Here is a 17,062-nt window from a genome sequence, read left to right as displayed (position 1 = left end):
TATCAAGAAAGACGTGACTATAATAAATACCACGAACAATAAATAATTAGATTCATATTACGAATCTTTACGTATTCCCTACAGAAAAACTATAAATAATTTGTTTCTATATATATACATGTATTTTACAGAATTTAAATACAACGATACTTAATATAAACAGAAACATCATTTAATAATACACATATTTGATAGAGAGAAAAAAACAGAAACATCAATATAAATAATAATTTCTTTGATTAAATATTTTTTAATATTAGAAAATAAATACTACTTATATGTTAACACAACAAAAACATCCTATATTTTAAAAATTAGAAGAGATAGTAATTATGTGCTGTGTAATCAATGATAAAAATCCAAAATAAAAAATCTACTGAGTCCGCAACACAAAGGAGCGTAATCATCACGATCCGATCAAGATATATCTTTGTCTCGATCGTACGGACATGGTAAAGGAGCGTTTATGCACGCGCCATAAGTAGCGTATAGGCTAACTGTAATTAAATTCGTTAATTATAATCATTATCTCGCGCGCCAAACAATCCGAATATTATTAAAAAAAAAGAGACAAGAACAAAAATAATAAGAACAATTTGGTAATTATTAAAAGAAATAAAAAAAAGACAAGCGTGAGATAAAATAATAAAAACCCTTCGCTTTCTTAGCAAATTGGTCTGGTCTCTTTGGTTCCTTGTTCTTTCTTCCTTCACTGTAGAATCCGTCGACGAAACTAAAAGAGCTTCAATGGCAGAATGAGCAGAGTAATCTGCGATTTCTTCTTCTCGGAAGGAGAAGATGGCTTTGGAGAAAGAAGAAGAAGCGTCCCAAAACGCACCGTTTTGTGTTCTTGATGGGCTCTACTGCGAGGAAGAAACCGGGTTTGTGGAAGATGAGGATCTTGACGGAGATTTAGATTCCGATGAGAGTGTCGCAGCAGCAAAGTTTCAGTTTTTACCTCTTTTGGATATGTTTTTATGGGATGACGATGAGCTGATGAGTCTGATTTCAAAGGAGAACGAAACGAATCCTTGTTTTGGTGACGAAATCTTAGATGGGTTTTGGGTTTCTTGTAGGAAAGAGGCTTTAGATTGGTTTCTTAGGGTTAAATCTCATCACGGGTTCACTTCATTGACTGCTATACTTGCTGTGAACTACTTCGATAGGTTTATAACTACTATTAAGCTTCAGTCTGATAATAAGCCTTGGATGTCTCAGCTTGTTGCTGTGGCTTGTTTGTCTTTAGCTGCTAAAGTCGAAGAGATTCGTGTTCCATTGCTCTTTGACCTCCAAGTTAGTTTCTTTTTCTCTCTCTCTCTTATAACGATGTGGATTAAGTGTTTGCGGAAATGCGGATTTCTAATTATGTTTTTGTGTGTGTTTGTGGTTGAAGGTGGAGGAAGCAAGATATGTCTTTGAAGCTAAGACTATACAAAGAATGGAGCTTTTGGTTCTGTCTACTCTCCAATGGAGAATGCACCCTGTCACTCCAATCTCTTTCTTTGATCACTTTATTAGGCGGTTTGGCTCTGAATGTCACCAGCAATTGGACTTTTTTGGCAAGTGTGAGCGTCTTCTGATCTCTGTTGTTGCTGGTGAGGTTTCCATTTTTTAAACCTTTTTCTTTTGATGTTTTTAGTTTGGATTCTTTTGGTGGTGGTGCTAAATTATGGATCTTGGTTGCAGATACGAGGTTTATGAGTTACTTCCCTTCTGTGTTAGCTACTGCTATAATGATTTATGTCATCAAGGATTTGAAACCATGTGACGAAGTTGAATACCAATCTCAATTACTCACTCTACTCAAAGTTGATCAGGTATGTGCGTTAGTCCAATTGTACTTTTGAAGATCAAAATCTGATTCAGCATCATTAATTACTTCACAGAATAAAGTAAATGAATGCTATGAACTGTTGTTGGAGCACAATCCAAGCAAGAAGAGGAAGATGAATTGGCCTGATCAAGACAGTCCAAGCGGTGTATTTGACTTTGATGACAGTTCAAATGGCTCCTGAGTTGTCTCTACTTCTTCAGTGTCATCATCATCATCATCATCATCTCCAGAGTCTCTGCTCAAGAGAAGGAGAGTGCAGGAGCAGCAGATGAGGTTGCCTTCAATAAACCGTATGTTTCTCGATGTACTCAGTAGTAGTCCTCGTTAGTACCTTTCTTTTGATCAAATGTGTCAAAACATAAATTTTAATCTCTCTTTTGCGTATCATTATCGGCTATGGCTACAATTTAAAAGGCAGAACATTTTGTGATAACTCTAAGCTCTGTCTTTTAAATCTTAATATTCATTCATCAATCTTAATATGCCTTTGCAACATCTTCACAGTAGATCAACGTTAAGAGGATTGATTGATTCTTTATGCAATTTCGTTTATATTATCAAGTGAAGTGTTAAAGTGAGAATTCAAACGTCAAAAGTTGGGAGGAGTAGCAACAAATCCTAACTAAATACTTTTTAACTACATCGTCCTTGAAATCTCAACAAATCCCACTACTAGCAACAAACACATAGGGCAGTAGTCTTAAGAATTGACTGATAAATAAACATCAGTAACAGTAATAAGTTAAAAAGTATACATCTCTCTCTATCAAGTCTCGCTCGTGATGTGTCAATTGTTTGATATAGAAATCTCTTGGACCTCTTTAAATTATGGGGAGATAAGATTGGAAAAAGAAGAGTGGTTGATATAAATGATAAACCTGAAACATCTGATTTCTTCTGTTGGGTTAGTGAAACATGTGAAAGAAAACCTCAGTTGTACCTTTTGTGCAGAAACAAGAAGAGTGGTTGGTTTTTTCTGTCATAATTCTGTAAAAAAAAATAATCTCTACAATTTTCAGAGGTAATTTGGATTTTGATTTGAAAGGAGAGGTTTTAGAGACCAGACAAAGGGTGGTTCAAGTACTTGTTTTGTTTTTATCCTTGAAGATGAAAGAGATCTGGTGGACTGTGGACATGTATGTGTGAAACACTGTCCCTAAGACTTTTGAATTTACTGTCTCATGTCATGTCAAAGACAATTAATATGTTTATAGCTTTTAAGCACCATCTGTGAATAACCCATTGGACATTTATCAAAATTTCAGATATGTATATGGTATAGAATCTGACATATACATGAATTATTGTAATGTTTTTATTAGGGATAGGGGATTTGAACAATCTTTCTTGGGGTTTTAAACTTTTTAAGTATTGCTATCACCACTAAATACACCAATTAAGACCTTCGTATAGTCTCTGATGATTTATTTCGTTCTTTACACAAATGGTTATGGCTTTTTTTTTTTTTTTTTGGTTTAGTATTATTGTTGAGATATTGCTGAAAAGAGGATAGTGTATCCCACTCCAACGGTCAGATCTTAGCTTTTTTCTTTTCAACAAAACAAAAAGAAAAAGCCAAACAAATTTATAAAAAGTAGTACGTACATTTGTCTTGCCCACCAACATCCCACACGGTAAAAGCTCACGTTTTCGTACTACAAGGTCTTTATACGTTTTATCCGGATTAATTTTTAATAAACGAACTCAGCACACAAAATTACATATTCTAATCATCTTTATATTCCATTGAAACTACATATATAATTAGCAAAAATCGCTTAAGATGAAAACAATAAAAATCGGTGAAAACTAATAATATTAGGGGTTTTGATTATGGGAATACAGAAGATTTTTAAAAATTTACAACTGTAAAGTACTAGAAATTAGTAATCCGATGTTTTTATTTTTTAAGGTTTTGAGAGATGACTTCTTTGGCAGATTCAAGGGTGGATTCGACCGCGGCTGCAGCTCCGACAAGAACACCACCGCTAGTTTTGGGGTGAAATTGATGAACCACTTCTATATTTTTTTGCTCTGAAGCTTTCCCCGCTGACGAACGATGATGCTCCGTTGTTTCCACCACCACTTTTGATGATCCATCCTCCTCTTGTCTTCCTTTAGTCTCCTTTTCCTTTGTAATTTTCAAATAAAATTCACTATATCTTTATTTACTGAAAGAATAGCACAACTTATATATACCACAAGGAATACAAAGAACATATAATACACTACCTGCCAGGCTTTTAGGTTCATATTAAATTTTTTTTTTCCGAAGAGAAATTTAAAAAAACAACTTGTACAAAACAAAAATTAAAAATTATAAAAAGAAAGTTCCCAAAAGAGCATATATATATCGTTGTTTGTGTGGGGGTAAACGAAGATCCCGTTCTTGCGTTAGTCTTCCTACACTTTTCCAAAGTATTTGATTGGCCAACCCGAGTCTTAGGCCATTTTTGTCTTAAAATTATGGCCTTAGACAACGCCGTAATTAACATGCGATTTCACACGATTATGCAAAATTACTATTTTATGTTTAATCACTCTACACTGTTACTAATTAATAAGATTTGAAACTGTAGGAGCCAAAACATATTATACCCTAATGATCACAAAAGATGTGAAACTGTAGCCTGTAGGAGCCATATATTATAATGATCACAAAAGATGTGAAACTGTAGGTGCCAAAACATATTTAAACCATAATGATCACAACAAATGATATTTTCAACAGAGTACCATGATGATCACAAAACATCACAACAAATGATATTTTCAACAGAGTACTAGTAGTAGTAAGTTTTATAAGAAGGGATATGGAATTTTTTTTCAAACATAGAGCCAGATTCTCTGAGAGAGAATGTTTTCATAATCGAGTAGTATTATAGCAAGTAGTAGCTAACTGATTCAGCAGGTCAAGAGAGGAGATGAACCACTGCATTTGACATCAGAAGCATCAGAAAGGCGTTGTCTTGGTGAGAGTGTTGTAATCGCCGCAGCTTCTACGTCGTGATTCACTATGAGTTTCCTCTTCTGCGACTCTATTACACTGCTTCTTCTTTCTTCTGATCCTTCAGCAATGGGGCTCAAAGTCTGTATCTCTGTCGTCTCAGCTGCTGCTCCAACGTCTTCTCCATCGGCTGCGTATAGGATTCTTTTTATGGAGCCAACAAGCTGCAGAACAAAAAGGAGTGATGATGATGATGATTTTGAAACAATAATGGAGTTTTTTTTATAACTGAGACAGAGAAACTTTGCATACAGGTAAGTGTTCTGTGTCTGGGTTTTGGCAGAGAATCTCCACATCTCTTAGTTTAGAGAAATAGAAGTCTCTTTCTTTCTCTAAGCTGTCTATATAGAGTTTCAGTTCTGTGATCTGTGATAAAAGAAGTGAGTTAGTGAGAGCTATATAGACTTTTAATGTTGTAATATGAGAAATTAGTGTGTTGAGAGAAACAGTACCTTTTCATCATAAGCAGGCACTGGTTTAGATTGTTTAGCTGATGGTTTTGAAGCGTGATGATGATTCCCAGTTGAAGAGTGGTGGTGATTCCCGGAGTTGGAGGATTGTGGTTCGTGTTTACGGGTTCCATTAGAAGACGAAGGTCTAGGTGCAGCTGAAGAAGAAGAACTCTTGGCTGATTGTTGTGTAGCTGCAGCAGCTCTCTTGGTTGCTTCTTTTCCTCCTTTGCTGGCTTCTCTTCTCTCCAGTGCGTGGTAACTACCAGTGATCAAATACAAGAGAGCAGTTTCAGAGACGAGTATATATGAATGAAATTTGGATCATATAATGCTAAACTTCTTAGAAAAAACTATATGAACTAAAAGATTGTTGGATTTCTATATCTATACAGCAGAGTGAGAACAAATGATACGCGAACTTAACTTTTCCTCATCTAATAAGAACTATGATTTATGTAGTCAATTTTGGTTTTATCTTAATGAAATTGTTATCAAGCGTCACAGCACAATCAGAATCCAAGTTAAAAAGATAGGTTGTGATAGAAGCAAAACTTACTTATGCTGGCCTCCATTAACAGAATCACAGTACTTCTTCATCCACTGCATAAACTCCAAGTTATCCAATGGCCTTCCCTTAACGAGTTTGCTCACTTCGATGTGCTACACAGCCAAAATTAAACCACACAATGTGTCAGTTCTACTATGCCTAGAATCAAGACCCCCCCACCCCCCCCCCCCCCACCCCCCCCCAAAATAAAAATAGTGAAAAAGAAAGAAGAAGACCTTAGTGAGCTTGAGTTTATTAAAGACATCCTGAAGAACTTTATAGTTCTGAATCATTTCATACTCGCTCTTGGCATCAAAATTGACCTTGTGCATCGGAACAGTTCCAGGGTGTACCGAATCCATTAGCTGACAATGAACAGCGCCTGAACAAGCCTATATCATCCATAATCGAATTTTCAGATCCAGATCAAACAACAACAACAACACACAGATAGAGAAAAAAAATTCATCGAATCTGTACTCAAATCCCAAAACAAAACAGATAAGAAACGAGAGATCCTTCGAGTCCAAATCCCAAAACGAGGTGATTCAATAGAGAAGCGAGAGATTGATACGCAAATAGATTTTAGTTACCTCTTCGACTTTGGAGAGATTAAGTTGGAGAGTGGAGTTAATCCAAGCCAGAATCTCCGATCTACCAACGAAATAAGCAGAATCCATCATCCCAATGTTCGTAGCCATCTCCGATTTGCTCAGATTTGACTCGTCTCTCTCTCTTTCTCTCTCTAACGGCTCTTTTGAAATTAGAGGAGAAGACAAAAAAAAAAAAAACAAAGATAGGAAAATGGAGGAGAGACGAGAGCGGAGTTTTCAATTCAAAATGCAAATATCCGAATCTTTACCCAGTCTGGCTATTTCGGATCCGGGTTCTTTCAATAGGCCTATCCACGCCTTTTAACGAAAGCCCAAAATACTAAAAGAGACATTACTTCTTAATTTCTTTTTACAATTTTATTTTATTTTTTATTTTTTTTAACACTGTTCTTATTACAATTTTCTTCTTCCTTAAAATCTTTATTTAAATTTTAGTTTTAATTAGTTTGAAAAACATAAACTTAAATACTATTCCATGATGGAATCTCTAACAAAATTCCATCCAAAATCCAGTTAGTGCTTAATATTTTTTTTTTTTGTAAATTTTGTATTTAAGTTTTAAGTTTTGATATTTATTTTTTAATCTAGTTTTTAATTAGTTGAAAATCCTAAACTTAAATACCAAATAAAGCATAAACAAAACGTAAACAAGTCGAATTTGTGGAATGTCTAACAAAATTGCATCCAAAATCCAGTTAGTCCATAATGCTTTTTTCTAATTTAGTATTTAAGTTTAAAGTTTTCATACTTAAATTCTTTAAGTTTTGATAAAAAATTATTTTTTAAAATTAGTTGAAAATTCTAATTATTTTTTAATTAGTTGAAAATTCTAATTATTTTTTAATTAGTTGAAAATTATAAACTTACATACTAAATAAACATAAAAGCAGAAACAAGTCGAATTTATGAAATGTCTAACAAAATTGCATCCAAAATCCAGTTAGTCCGTAGTGTTTTTTTGTAATTTAGTATTCAAGTTTAAGTTTTCATACTAATTTTTTTAGTTTTGATAAAAATTAATTATTTTAAAATATTAGTTTTTGTTAGTTGTAAAAACCATAAACTTAAATACTATAAAAAAACAGAACAAAACGGAAACAAGTCGAATTTGTGGAATGTCTAACAAAATTGCATCCAAAATCCATTTAGTCCATAATGCTTTTTTGTAATTTAGTATTTAAGTTTAAGTTTTTGTTTAATAATTAGAAGGATAAAACAAAAATAAAGATATGAAAAGAAGAGTTACCTGGCTCAGGAATGGATGAATTCAGGGATAGGATCTGATTGTTGAGCCACTTCCATCATGTGCTTTTTTATTTGTTGGACTGTTAACGTAATTGCACTTGTTTTTAATAACTGTAAATATAACAAAAAAAAGATGTAAACAGACCGGAACTTGTAAAACCTTCAGATTCATGAAACAGTTTCTAAGAAAATTCTAGAGCTTGACGAGGAGCAGTAAACAAATAAACTAAGAAGCGATCCAAACCTATGCATGTATTTACTAACAAAAACGCATAATAGAAAAGTTCCAGGGAATAATATGTAGTTTATATAAAAAAGGCTTTACCCATAAACGATTGTAGTTGGCATTGAGAAGAAGAATGCTCCTAAATTTCGTAGAATCAGACAAGAAAAAGCTTCGTGATGTTCGTTTTACTGGAACAAGTTGCGAAGGAGACGAGAGAATTTTAGCAATTATTCTGTTTTCCATGTGACTAGAAAAAATCAAAGCTTGAGCGAAGAATAAACGAACAATTTGTGAATGCAAAAATAACTGAAGCCAACAAGATCAAAAAAGAGGAAAGTTAAAAAGTTGCCTTTGTTGAGAACAAATTGCAGGTTGCTTCGATCAGATTAGTCGGAGGCGTAGATATTATAGATTAAGAACAGAACACGTTGATGTTATTTTGCTTGATGATGATCGAAATAGAAGAAGAAGACACGACAAGATGAAGAGCGATCGATGATGAGTCTCCTCTCTGAGGTTATCATATAGACAGGAACAACTACATACATATGTCGGTTAATTTGCACTTTTCAACGGATAAACTAAAAGCAAATTACCTTTTTGGGTTGGGAAAAAAAGGAAATATTATTTTCGAACGTTTGGGAAGTATAATTGGAAACAGTGTAATCTAACGGTTATAAGTGTCTAATCTGTAATAACGTAATGATTACTGTTGTGTAAATCTGTACTGTGGATCTTAAGATTACTTATGGGCCTAGGGTTTGCTACTGGATTCAACTCTTTATAGCTCGTTATCATCCACCCAAGCCCATATTTTTAGCTGAGAAAATAGGAGAAAACCAAATAACAAAAAACCATACACGCACTCTCGATTAGTCGATTCAGTCTGGGATTTTAGGTTGAATATCCAGTATCATTATAAAAACTTTTAAATTTATACAATACATATATAAAATGTCACTAAATTATAAATATAAAAGTTTTGTTTTACGCTATGCTATACGACTACGAGAGCTGGACCATTGTAGATATCACCACTAAATATAATAAATCCAAAAATAAATTTAAAATCAGAGGCCACATGAATTTTTTTAGGAACAGAAAAATTAAACTCGCCTATTAATCTAAACTCCTAACTAAGTACACACACAGTCAGGAAAATATTTCTTATTATATTATTGTTGATTAAAATGAAGAGGGAATCTCTCGAGGACTTGTAAAGCCTCTTTGATATTAGGCCTTCTCTGTGGTATTGGAGATGCACAAGCTAGACCCATTTTCAAACATGCCAACACAGCTTCTTCTTTGCCTTCTAACTCCCCCCGTATAGCAACGTCCGCCATCCGAATCGCCCGCTCACCGTCATCAATCACGAGGCCATTAACCTGTCCAAGCTCGTCGACCACCACAATCTTTCCCGTTAGCAACTCAAGCAGAATTACTCCGAATGAGTAAACGTCCCACTTCGGATTCGCTTTTATGCTCCGGAGAGATTCAGGAGCGTTGTAAGGTAACCCGACTGAACTAGGACTTGGACTTGGACTCGGTCCAAACTCAAGAGATGTTGTGGATCTCTTGCTACCGAATATAGGAGCTGAGCCACAGGCTCTATAACTCATGTCGCCAATCAAAAGCTTTTCAAGGCCAAAATCTGCAACTTTAGGCTCCATATCTAAACCCAAAAGGATATTACTAGGCTTGAGGTTCCCATGCACACACTTCTTGTCGTGTATGTACGTTATCCCTCGAGCTATACCTTTAGCTATCTTGAGCCGAGCCTCCCAAGGTAAATGACAAGGCGATGACCCCACTTTCCCTGGCAATAAAAGGAAAGAAAAAACAAGCCCGTATATTAGGTGAAATCGAACATGTATATGTTGTTGTGTATACACGTTAGCAAATCCCACACTGTTACTTATCAATACAAAAAGACAAAAGTTAAGCAAAGGACTTGCTTCTGTCAATACAAAATTACAAAACCTTTTTATATGTGGGGGGACTCAACTCAAAAACAGAGAGATTTCACAGAAACACAGAACTGTCACTATCTTGCGCTTGAGATATTAGCTTACGATAAGAAGAAAAAGAAAAAAGAAAAAAATCAATATCGAGACTCGCCGTTGACTCTTGTCCGATCATTAACTGACATACTTTTTTAGTTGGAACCAACTCTCTGACTCCGAGACCGACACTCCGCTCATGTTAGCCAACTAATATATCATTCTACTAACGTAAGCGCGCATTAAATCAGATTGAACGGAGAAAAGGGAAGACTTACGGTAACGGGCGTTAGCGAGACTTCCGTTAGGGACAAAATCGTAAATGACAAGCTTCTCGTCGGATCCCCAATAGAAACCTCGAATTCGTACCAGGTTTGGATGTACCAGCTTAGCCACTGCTCGAACCTGAGCTTCGAAGTCTCTAAACCGGTCTAAACCGCATTCTGCTATACGTCTAACCGCCACGGCCGTTCCGTCTTGGAGAACCGCTTTATACATAATGCTCGAACCGGTGGCTCCCAAAATATAAGCCGAAGCTTTGAGAAGCGTTTCGATCTCGAGCTCTTTCTCTGAGTCCAGATTCACTAACGTGCCTTTCTTGTCTTGATCGTCCAATCCTGACCGTCGGTTTGGCCCGACGGAGCTCTCTTCTTCGGATTCCGATGTACCGGCTTCTTCTTCTTCTTCGTCTTCGCAGTCACCGTCGACGTAAATGGTTTTGCGTAGACAGTACCATTTTGAGACCTTGGAATCTGTTGATGACGTGGACCATTTTGACGTAGCCGTTACGGTCTTCCGTTTCCTCGACTGGTAAATGTAAAAAAACACAATCCCGAGGATAGCTAAACCGGCGATGTCACCGACAACGATCCCAATTATAAGAATCGGTTTATGACCCCATTTTGGTTTCTGACCGGTTTTGGAGCTGATTGGGTTGTTGGTCAAGCCGATTGTATTTGGTATAGCAGCTAATGCCGGAGGAGAATCTGGTGTCAGCGATGATGGAGGTGGAGAGGTTGTTGCTTCACCGTCACGGCAAGGGTGTTTTGCCGGGTCTGTTCCGCATAGCCCCGGGTTACCGGAAAAGGAGTTGGATTCCTGGTTACCGAGAACCCGAAAACCCGGGATTTGACCTGTGAGTTGGTTGAAAGAGATATCTACGGTGGCGTTTTCCGGGATTTCATCGGCGAAACCTGACGGAATCTCGCCGGAGATTCTGTTGTACGATGCGTTGAAATAGCGTAAACGATTCCCTCCGAAATGTGACGGCAACGAGCCTTTGATCAAGTTCGATGACAGGTCGAGATACTCCGTCGACTTGAAACCTCCCGGAATCTTGCCGGAGATATGGTTGTTCTTCAGTGATATCTCCGTTAAGTTCGTATTCCATCCCAAAGTCTTCGGCAATTCTCCGAAGAAGGAGTTACCGGAGAGGTTCAACGCCTGGAGATTCAAAAGCGCGCCAAAACTCGCCGGTAACTCGCCGGAGATGTGATTATCCGACAGATCAAGAAACCTAAGCTCCGTCGCGTTGAGAAGCGAGACCGGGAAAGACCCGTTCATGTTGTTGTTCGAAAGATCAAGCCTTTGAAGAGAACTGAGAGAACCCAAATTAGAAGGAAGAGTACCGGAAAGCTTCGAGCTAGGAAGCGAAAGAACAGTCACGTGCCGGGAAGAGACATCGCACGTGACGCCACGCCAAGAGCAAGGAGTCTCGTCCTCGAACCGCCAGCTCCGCAGAACTGAAAGAGGATCGTCGACGATCGAGTAACGGAAAGAGAGGAGAAGAACACCGTCTGTGCTCAGAGCATGAGATGATCGGTCACATAGGAGGAAGAAGGACAATACGGTACTTAAGAAAAGATAACGTCGGAGATCATCGGCGGCGAGTGTCGTCATGGTGAGCTTTACGCATAGATAGAAAAGGCCATGTGAGTGTGAGCGATATGAAGTGTTTATCTCTTTATGGAATTCTTGATTTCCGTAAAACTATACTCTATAGTAATTATATAAAAAAAACTATATAATATAATATATATATATCCTATGTAAATTGCACGGAATATGATAACACTATTTTTCTTATTTCGTAAATTATGCTGACGTCGCTTTGTCGTTTTTCACGTTTATAATCAACGTGGACCCTATCATGTTCATCATTGTTTACATTGATCTTTCAATAGAAACATAACACAAAACCATATAAATCTGGATATTCTTGTAACACAAATCTTTGCTAGATCACAAGAAACACTATAAACTATAATATATGATTTCTATTATTCCTTTTGACTGTGTGATGTGTTCGTAAGAGAAAAATCGTGACGTGAGATTACACATATCGATCATGTGATGCTGTGTGAAGATTTGTATTATTTAACCAATTAACTTAATATATTATGGAACATGATCAGATGGGAGAATAGTATCTTTGCTATAAGACATTCGCAAAAAGTTCGAAGTTTTTGCAGGTCTCTCACCACTGACTTGGATTTACTTCTACTATCTATCTATATATGACCGTTTTATTATTTGTTTTCTCATTACAGACCTCTGATCATATATAGTAGATATAGGATAATTAAACTAATCTTGTGATTCGTTATAATATTGACTTTATGCGCAAACAGCCAAACATAAAAAAAAAAAAAAAAATCAGTGCTTCATACCAAATATAATATTTATTTCATCTAATCTCTGTTTTGATTCACTTATAACTTTTACATATACCAAAAACAAAATCTGAAGATCCATTTTTAATGAAACCCAAGTAGATATTTTAATTAATGTTTCTGGAATCTTTATAGTATAGAATATAGATTAACATGTATGGGGTAATAATCCAAATGGATCACGAGAGTTAGGTTTTGAATAAAAGAGGAAATAACAAAAACAACTATACAGTTATGTGTTCCATCAAAAAGATATAAATGTGGTACTGTTATCTACCTCCAGAGGTCAACATCACACGTAAAAAAAATGAATGCTTTGTCAAGATTAATGTACGCCCGGTCAAATTAAATTTAAAATCGGTCCCCGTTTTTAATTTTAGCGAGCGTCATTGTGGTCCTTTGTTTCTTTTGTATTTGATTTCCAAATCGCGATTTTTTTTAATTTTTATTACATGTATATGGTTTAACTTTACCGTTGGAATTTTTTTATTTTAACACCACCGTATATGTCAAGGCTGCTTAAAACAATTATTAACCAATCATGAGATGGAAAAAAATTATGCAAACCAATGAAATCGCTAGACCGAAACAATGGATCAAGTCGTACAAACTGTCAAACATATAATTTTAGACTCTATTAGTCAACAATATTTTCAAAGAAAATGCGTTGACTAAAAATTAATTAAATGTGTTAACATGTCGGTACGTAATATCGAAATATTTAAAATAATTTATAATGGTTACTATTCAAAAGTTAAAACAATCTAAGTTTTTTTTCTGTGGTGTGTCTGTGAAACATTAAAACATATGAGTGTCGTGTAGTCCAAGTTACAGACGTTGGGCTTATTAATTACCATACAATAACGCTTTCATATTGACCACTATTCAATATTTCGTTTTCGTAACATATTTTTTTGTTTTTATACTATTCCTCAAACGTATGTTTATACTACTTGCTAATGTTTAAATGAATTTTACTATTGATGTTGTGTGTGAACAATACCCATAACAGTGATATAGGATTCATAGTTTGTTTTCGACTGTAAATTGTCAGACCGCATTTAATTTATAGAAGTTAAAATTCATTTTACAAAATTAGACAAGGTAGGCTTCGAGATTTCAGTTCACAAATTATTTACCGTTTTAGTTTCTTTTTTATATCCCTCTCTCTTTTTATACGTAAACATGCTCGTACGTATATATGTAATTTAGCCAGTAAAGTTTTCAATACGGATATATACAAAGATGTAACCATACAATATTAATTAGAGAATGGCTGCTAGTTTGGCGGTGGACAAAGACGTGAGATACATCAAAAATGGAGTTTTCTACTTACCATTATGCAAAACTCCAAACTTGTTATCGTCTTGCAAACAAATTATAATTCAATCCAAGAGTTCGACAATTTTTCAAACAGTGATAATATAATAATACAACACTGCGCATTGTCACTTGATCGGTCGGGTGTTTTTGGATATATTATGATATCTGTTATGACTTTTTTTACATTCTTCATTTTCTTCCACATAAATGATTTATAGATTGAAGTCAAGAAAATTGTTATAATTCCTAGATAGTATCTGATAATTATGCCAATGATATTTAGATTTTTTTTTGATTCTATGAAGTGAACACGTCGAAGCCATTTCTGGTAGTAAGCTACTATCTAGTGACTTTTTTTAACAACGACAGATGATTAGAATGATTAAGTGAAATGGGTCATGATTATTTAATTGTTATTGACATTTTATTCAAAAGACAAAAGCTTAAAAAACTGCCTTTGCTTTGTTAACGATGTGACAGAAATTAAAGAGAGATATGGTCTTTCTTCTTCCTCTTTTACTAATCATCATCTTATGTATTCTTCTTTTTATAAAGTAATCATATTTATTCGAGGTTTATAAATAAGTAATCGAACAATTAAAAAAGGGGTAGAAAAGGAGTATATTATTAAAATGATACTGTAGTATAGAAATAACTTGTAGAATATGTTCATCATAGTTCATACATGCTGGCGAGTAATAAATTTGTAACATTTATTATTATTTAGCTTTTCAAAGAGGTGTAATGGTCTTGAAGATATATACAGCAATCCCCTTATTTCTTAGATTTTTTTTTCTTTTCTTTTTATGGAGCCTTTTAGAAAGCTTATAAAGGAATTGGGAACAAAATTAAAAACCCGAAAAGGCGAAAAGCTTCACATAATCACATATCATATGAAAAAAGCTTGGGAATCAAATTTAGCAAATCACGTGTAAGATGATTCGAGGGTTAAGATAAGATACTTTTATGATGATGTTAATATAAAAGATAATATTCTCATTGGATTGGTTTTGTGCGTCCCTTAACGGGTAAGTAAAAAGTAATGTGAAACCCATTGCTATTGGCATCGCACATCAAAAGCTTACGATCAGTCAGTCCATTGGTTGGGCACAAGATTCTGTGTTCTCATATTTTTTTAAAACCTTGGAAGTTGTAATATATATAATATATGAAAATAAGAATGTTTATCTAGTTATATATGAAGGCTTGAAATAATTGGTGAGACATAAACTTTCGAATCATACACTAAAAGTTTCGTTTAGCTTTTTGAATTTAAAGATTAATAGCAAGTTGAAGATAATCCTACCAATAATAGATTTTGGTTTAATTACATTTTGATTTTACATCTAACCGGTTCGATAAACAGAAAAATGGTCAGCGATTACGAAATACTACAATCAAGCATCATTATCACATTAAAGGATTTCTCGTAATCACATCGTCGAACATATTAAACTAGCTTACATATCAATGAACACACTATATACTAAACCCTTCCTCTTCGTTTGCTAAACCGGGAAGGACTAAACCGAGTAAGATCAACACTAGTGGCTACGCCATCTACAATAAGCTCAGCTAATGCAGCACCAGTGGCTGGACCATTAAGAATCCCCCAGCAACTATGTCCTGTGGCTACAAAACAACCCTTGATTCCTGGAATCTCTCCGATCACAGGGACTCCATCGTCCGTGCTGGGCAAGAAACACGCTTGCTCTGCTTTCACTAGAGCGTTTTCTTCGTTCAGATAGCTCGAGACTGTTTTAGCTACTCTCTTGAGGACCTGAATCGATTCAGGATTGCTTGTGACCTGATCTGGATCATCAGGTACTTCTTCTTGTGATGACATTCCACATATGTACACTTCACCTGTCCCACAAACAACAATAAAACGTACCAATTACTTCTCATCTTCCGTTACTTGTATCAGTTTCATATATCTTAATCAGACTTTTGCAGTAATCCTCAGTCATTGAAAGCAAATGATCCAATTTGAAGCTAATCTTAGATAGAAATTAGAAAATCACACGAAAGAAGTGAAGATATTACCTGTAGGACGAGGATATACTTCAGGGTCCAAAGCTTCACCACCATGAGAAGGGTGATAAGTTAAGAAAAGGGCATGAGGCGTTATAGCATTTGGTTCCTTCGGTTCCAAGACAATGCTATGAGCTTTCGTACCGTAAACCCTAAAAATCGAAGACAACAGCTCAAATTTACTCGACCATGGACCCATCGCCAGAACCACCTTACCAGTATCGATAACTCTCCCACCTTCAAGCACCACCGCGTCAACTCTCCCTGATTCCACTCTCACCTCTTCCAATTTCCCGATCACAACCTCAACACCATACTTCTCCGTCGCCGTCGATAACAACTTCCGAGTGAAAAGCTGAGGATGCACTTGCGCTGTGGTTTGCGTCGTACCAATCGTCGATGGGGTTTTAGCTGGGCCGTTGACCCAATCCGGTAAACCCAAACCGCCGGAACCGGGTTTTGATTCCGTCATGGTGACGCTAAGAGTCGTGAGCGGTCTGTATCCGTACGATTCGACGCCGTTTAGCTCCTCAGCGAGCGATCGATGGAGGTTAAAGCTCGCGCGTGCTAAAGGCGCAACAGGGCTTCCATCGCACCAGTCAAAAGCGAGAAATCCGCCGGCTTTACCGGAAGCAGCGCACGCGACGGCTGATTTCTCGACGAGAGTGACGGCGATTCCTTTCTTGACGAGGAAATAAGCAGTACAGACGCCGATTACGCCGCCGCCGCATACAACGACCCGATTTGAGGTTTCTCCATCGATTTGGATTTTTGCTGCCATTGATTTCGATGACTTGGAGCGGATCGTGATTGTTCGTCGGGTTAACGCCGGGGGGAATAATAACGATGAGATCGCCGCCATTAGCGAGATGAGGTGGATGACTCATCGAGTCCCACACGTTTCTTAGGAAATTTATTTATTGGGCTTATAGTGTTATTGGGCCGATACTTTTAAACTCATTTTGAAGGATTCTCGAGCACTGTTGTGTTTGGATTTGTTGCACTAAACCAACCATTAAGCATGACAATCTCAATATTTGCCAATTAGTGAATTAGATAATTAATTGGCTGAAAGTTGAAACGAATAAATTAAACAGAAAGAGTGATT

General features: G+C 36.1%; 4 protein-coding genes across 4 annotated transcripts; 1 reads left to right on the top strand and 3 right to left on the bottom strand.

Moving 5' to 3' along the window:
- Positions 1 to 584: 584 nt before the first annotated feature.
- LOC104762830 (cyclin-D3-2) lies at positions 585 to 3,841 on the top strand. The gene is given in 6 exon segments (XM_019239840.2): positions 585 to 1,293; positions 1,394 to 1,595; positions 1,687 to 1,817; positions 1,887 to 2,124; positions 2,880 to 2,974; positions 3,773 to 3,841. Coding segments are annotated over 6 exon segments (1,215 nt in total). The 5' UTR covers positions 585 to 798; the 3' UTR covers positions 3,827 to 3,841.
- A 666-nt stretch (positions 3,842 to 4,507) lies between these two features.
- Positions 4,508 to 8,532, bottom strand: LOC104762829 (microtubule-associated protein RP/EB family member 1C). The gene is made up of 8 exons (XM_087498407.1): positions 8,275 to 8,532; positions 8,025 to 8,113; positions 6,434 to 7,810; positions 6,077 to 6,232; positions 5,850 to 5,953; positions 5,294 to 5,552; positions 5,094 to 5,207; positions 4,508 to 5,005 (listed from the first exon to the last, which is right to left on the bottom strand). The coding sequence occupies exons 3-8, from the start codon at positions 6,539 to 6,541 to the stop codon at positions 4,739 to 4,741; spliced, it is 1,008 nt and encodes a 335-aa protein (XP_087354533.1). The 5' UTR covers positions 6,542 to 7,810; positions 8,025 to 8,113; positions 8,275 to 8,532; the 3' UTR covers positions 4,508 to 4,738.
- A 435-nt stretch (positions 8,533 to 8,967) lies between these two features.
- On the bottom strand, positions 8,968 to 12,024 carry LOC104762828 (putative LRR receptor-like serine/threonine-protein kinase At4g37250). The gene is made up of 2 exons (XM_010486218.3): positions 10,204 to 12,024; positions 8,968 to 9,741 (listed from the first exon to the last, which is right to left on the bottom strand). The coding sequence occupies exons 1-2, from the start codon at positions 11,822 to 11,824 to the stop codon at positions 9,101 to 9,103; spliced, it is 2,262 nt and encodes a 753-aa protein (XP_010484520.1). The 5' UTR covers positions 11,825 to 12,024; the 3' UTR covers positions 8,968 to 9,100.
- A 3,285-nt stretch (positions 12,025 to 15,309) lies between these two features.
- Positions 15,310 to 16,984, bottom strand: LOC104762826 (D-amino-acid oxidase). The gene is made up of 2 exons (XM_010486217.3): positions 15,967 to 16,984; positions 15,310 to 15,786 (listed from the first exon to the last, which is right to left on the bottom strand). The coding sequence occupies exons 1-2, from the start codon at positions 16,814 to 16,816 to the stop codon at positions 15,407 to 15,409; spliced, it is 1,230 nt and encodes a 409-aa protein (XP_010484519.2). The 5' UTR covers positions 16,817 to 16,984; the 3' UTR covers positions 15,310 to 15,406.
- Positions 16,985 to 17,062: the final 78 nt, after the last annotated feature.

This window comes from Camelina sativa, chromosome 18 (genome assembly GCF_030686135.1).
Source record: "Camelina sativa cultivar CO46 ecotype springtype chromosome 18, ASM3068613v1".
Taxonomy (NCBI): domain Eukaryota; kingdom Viridiplantae; phylum Streptophyta; class Magnoliopsida; order Brassicales; family Brassicaceae; genus Camelina; species Camelina sativa.
Note: the sequence above shows the minus strand (reverse complement) of the source record. Positions and strands in the feature narration are given on the sequence as shown.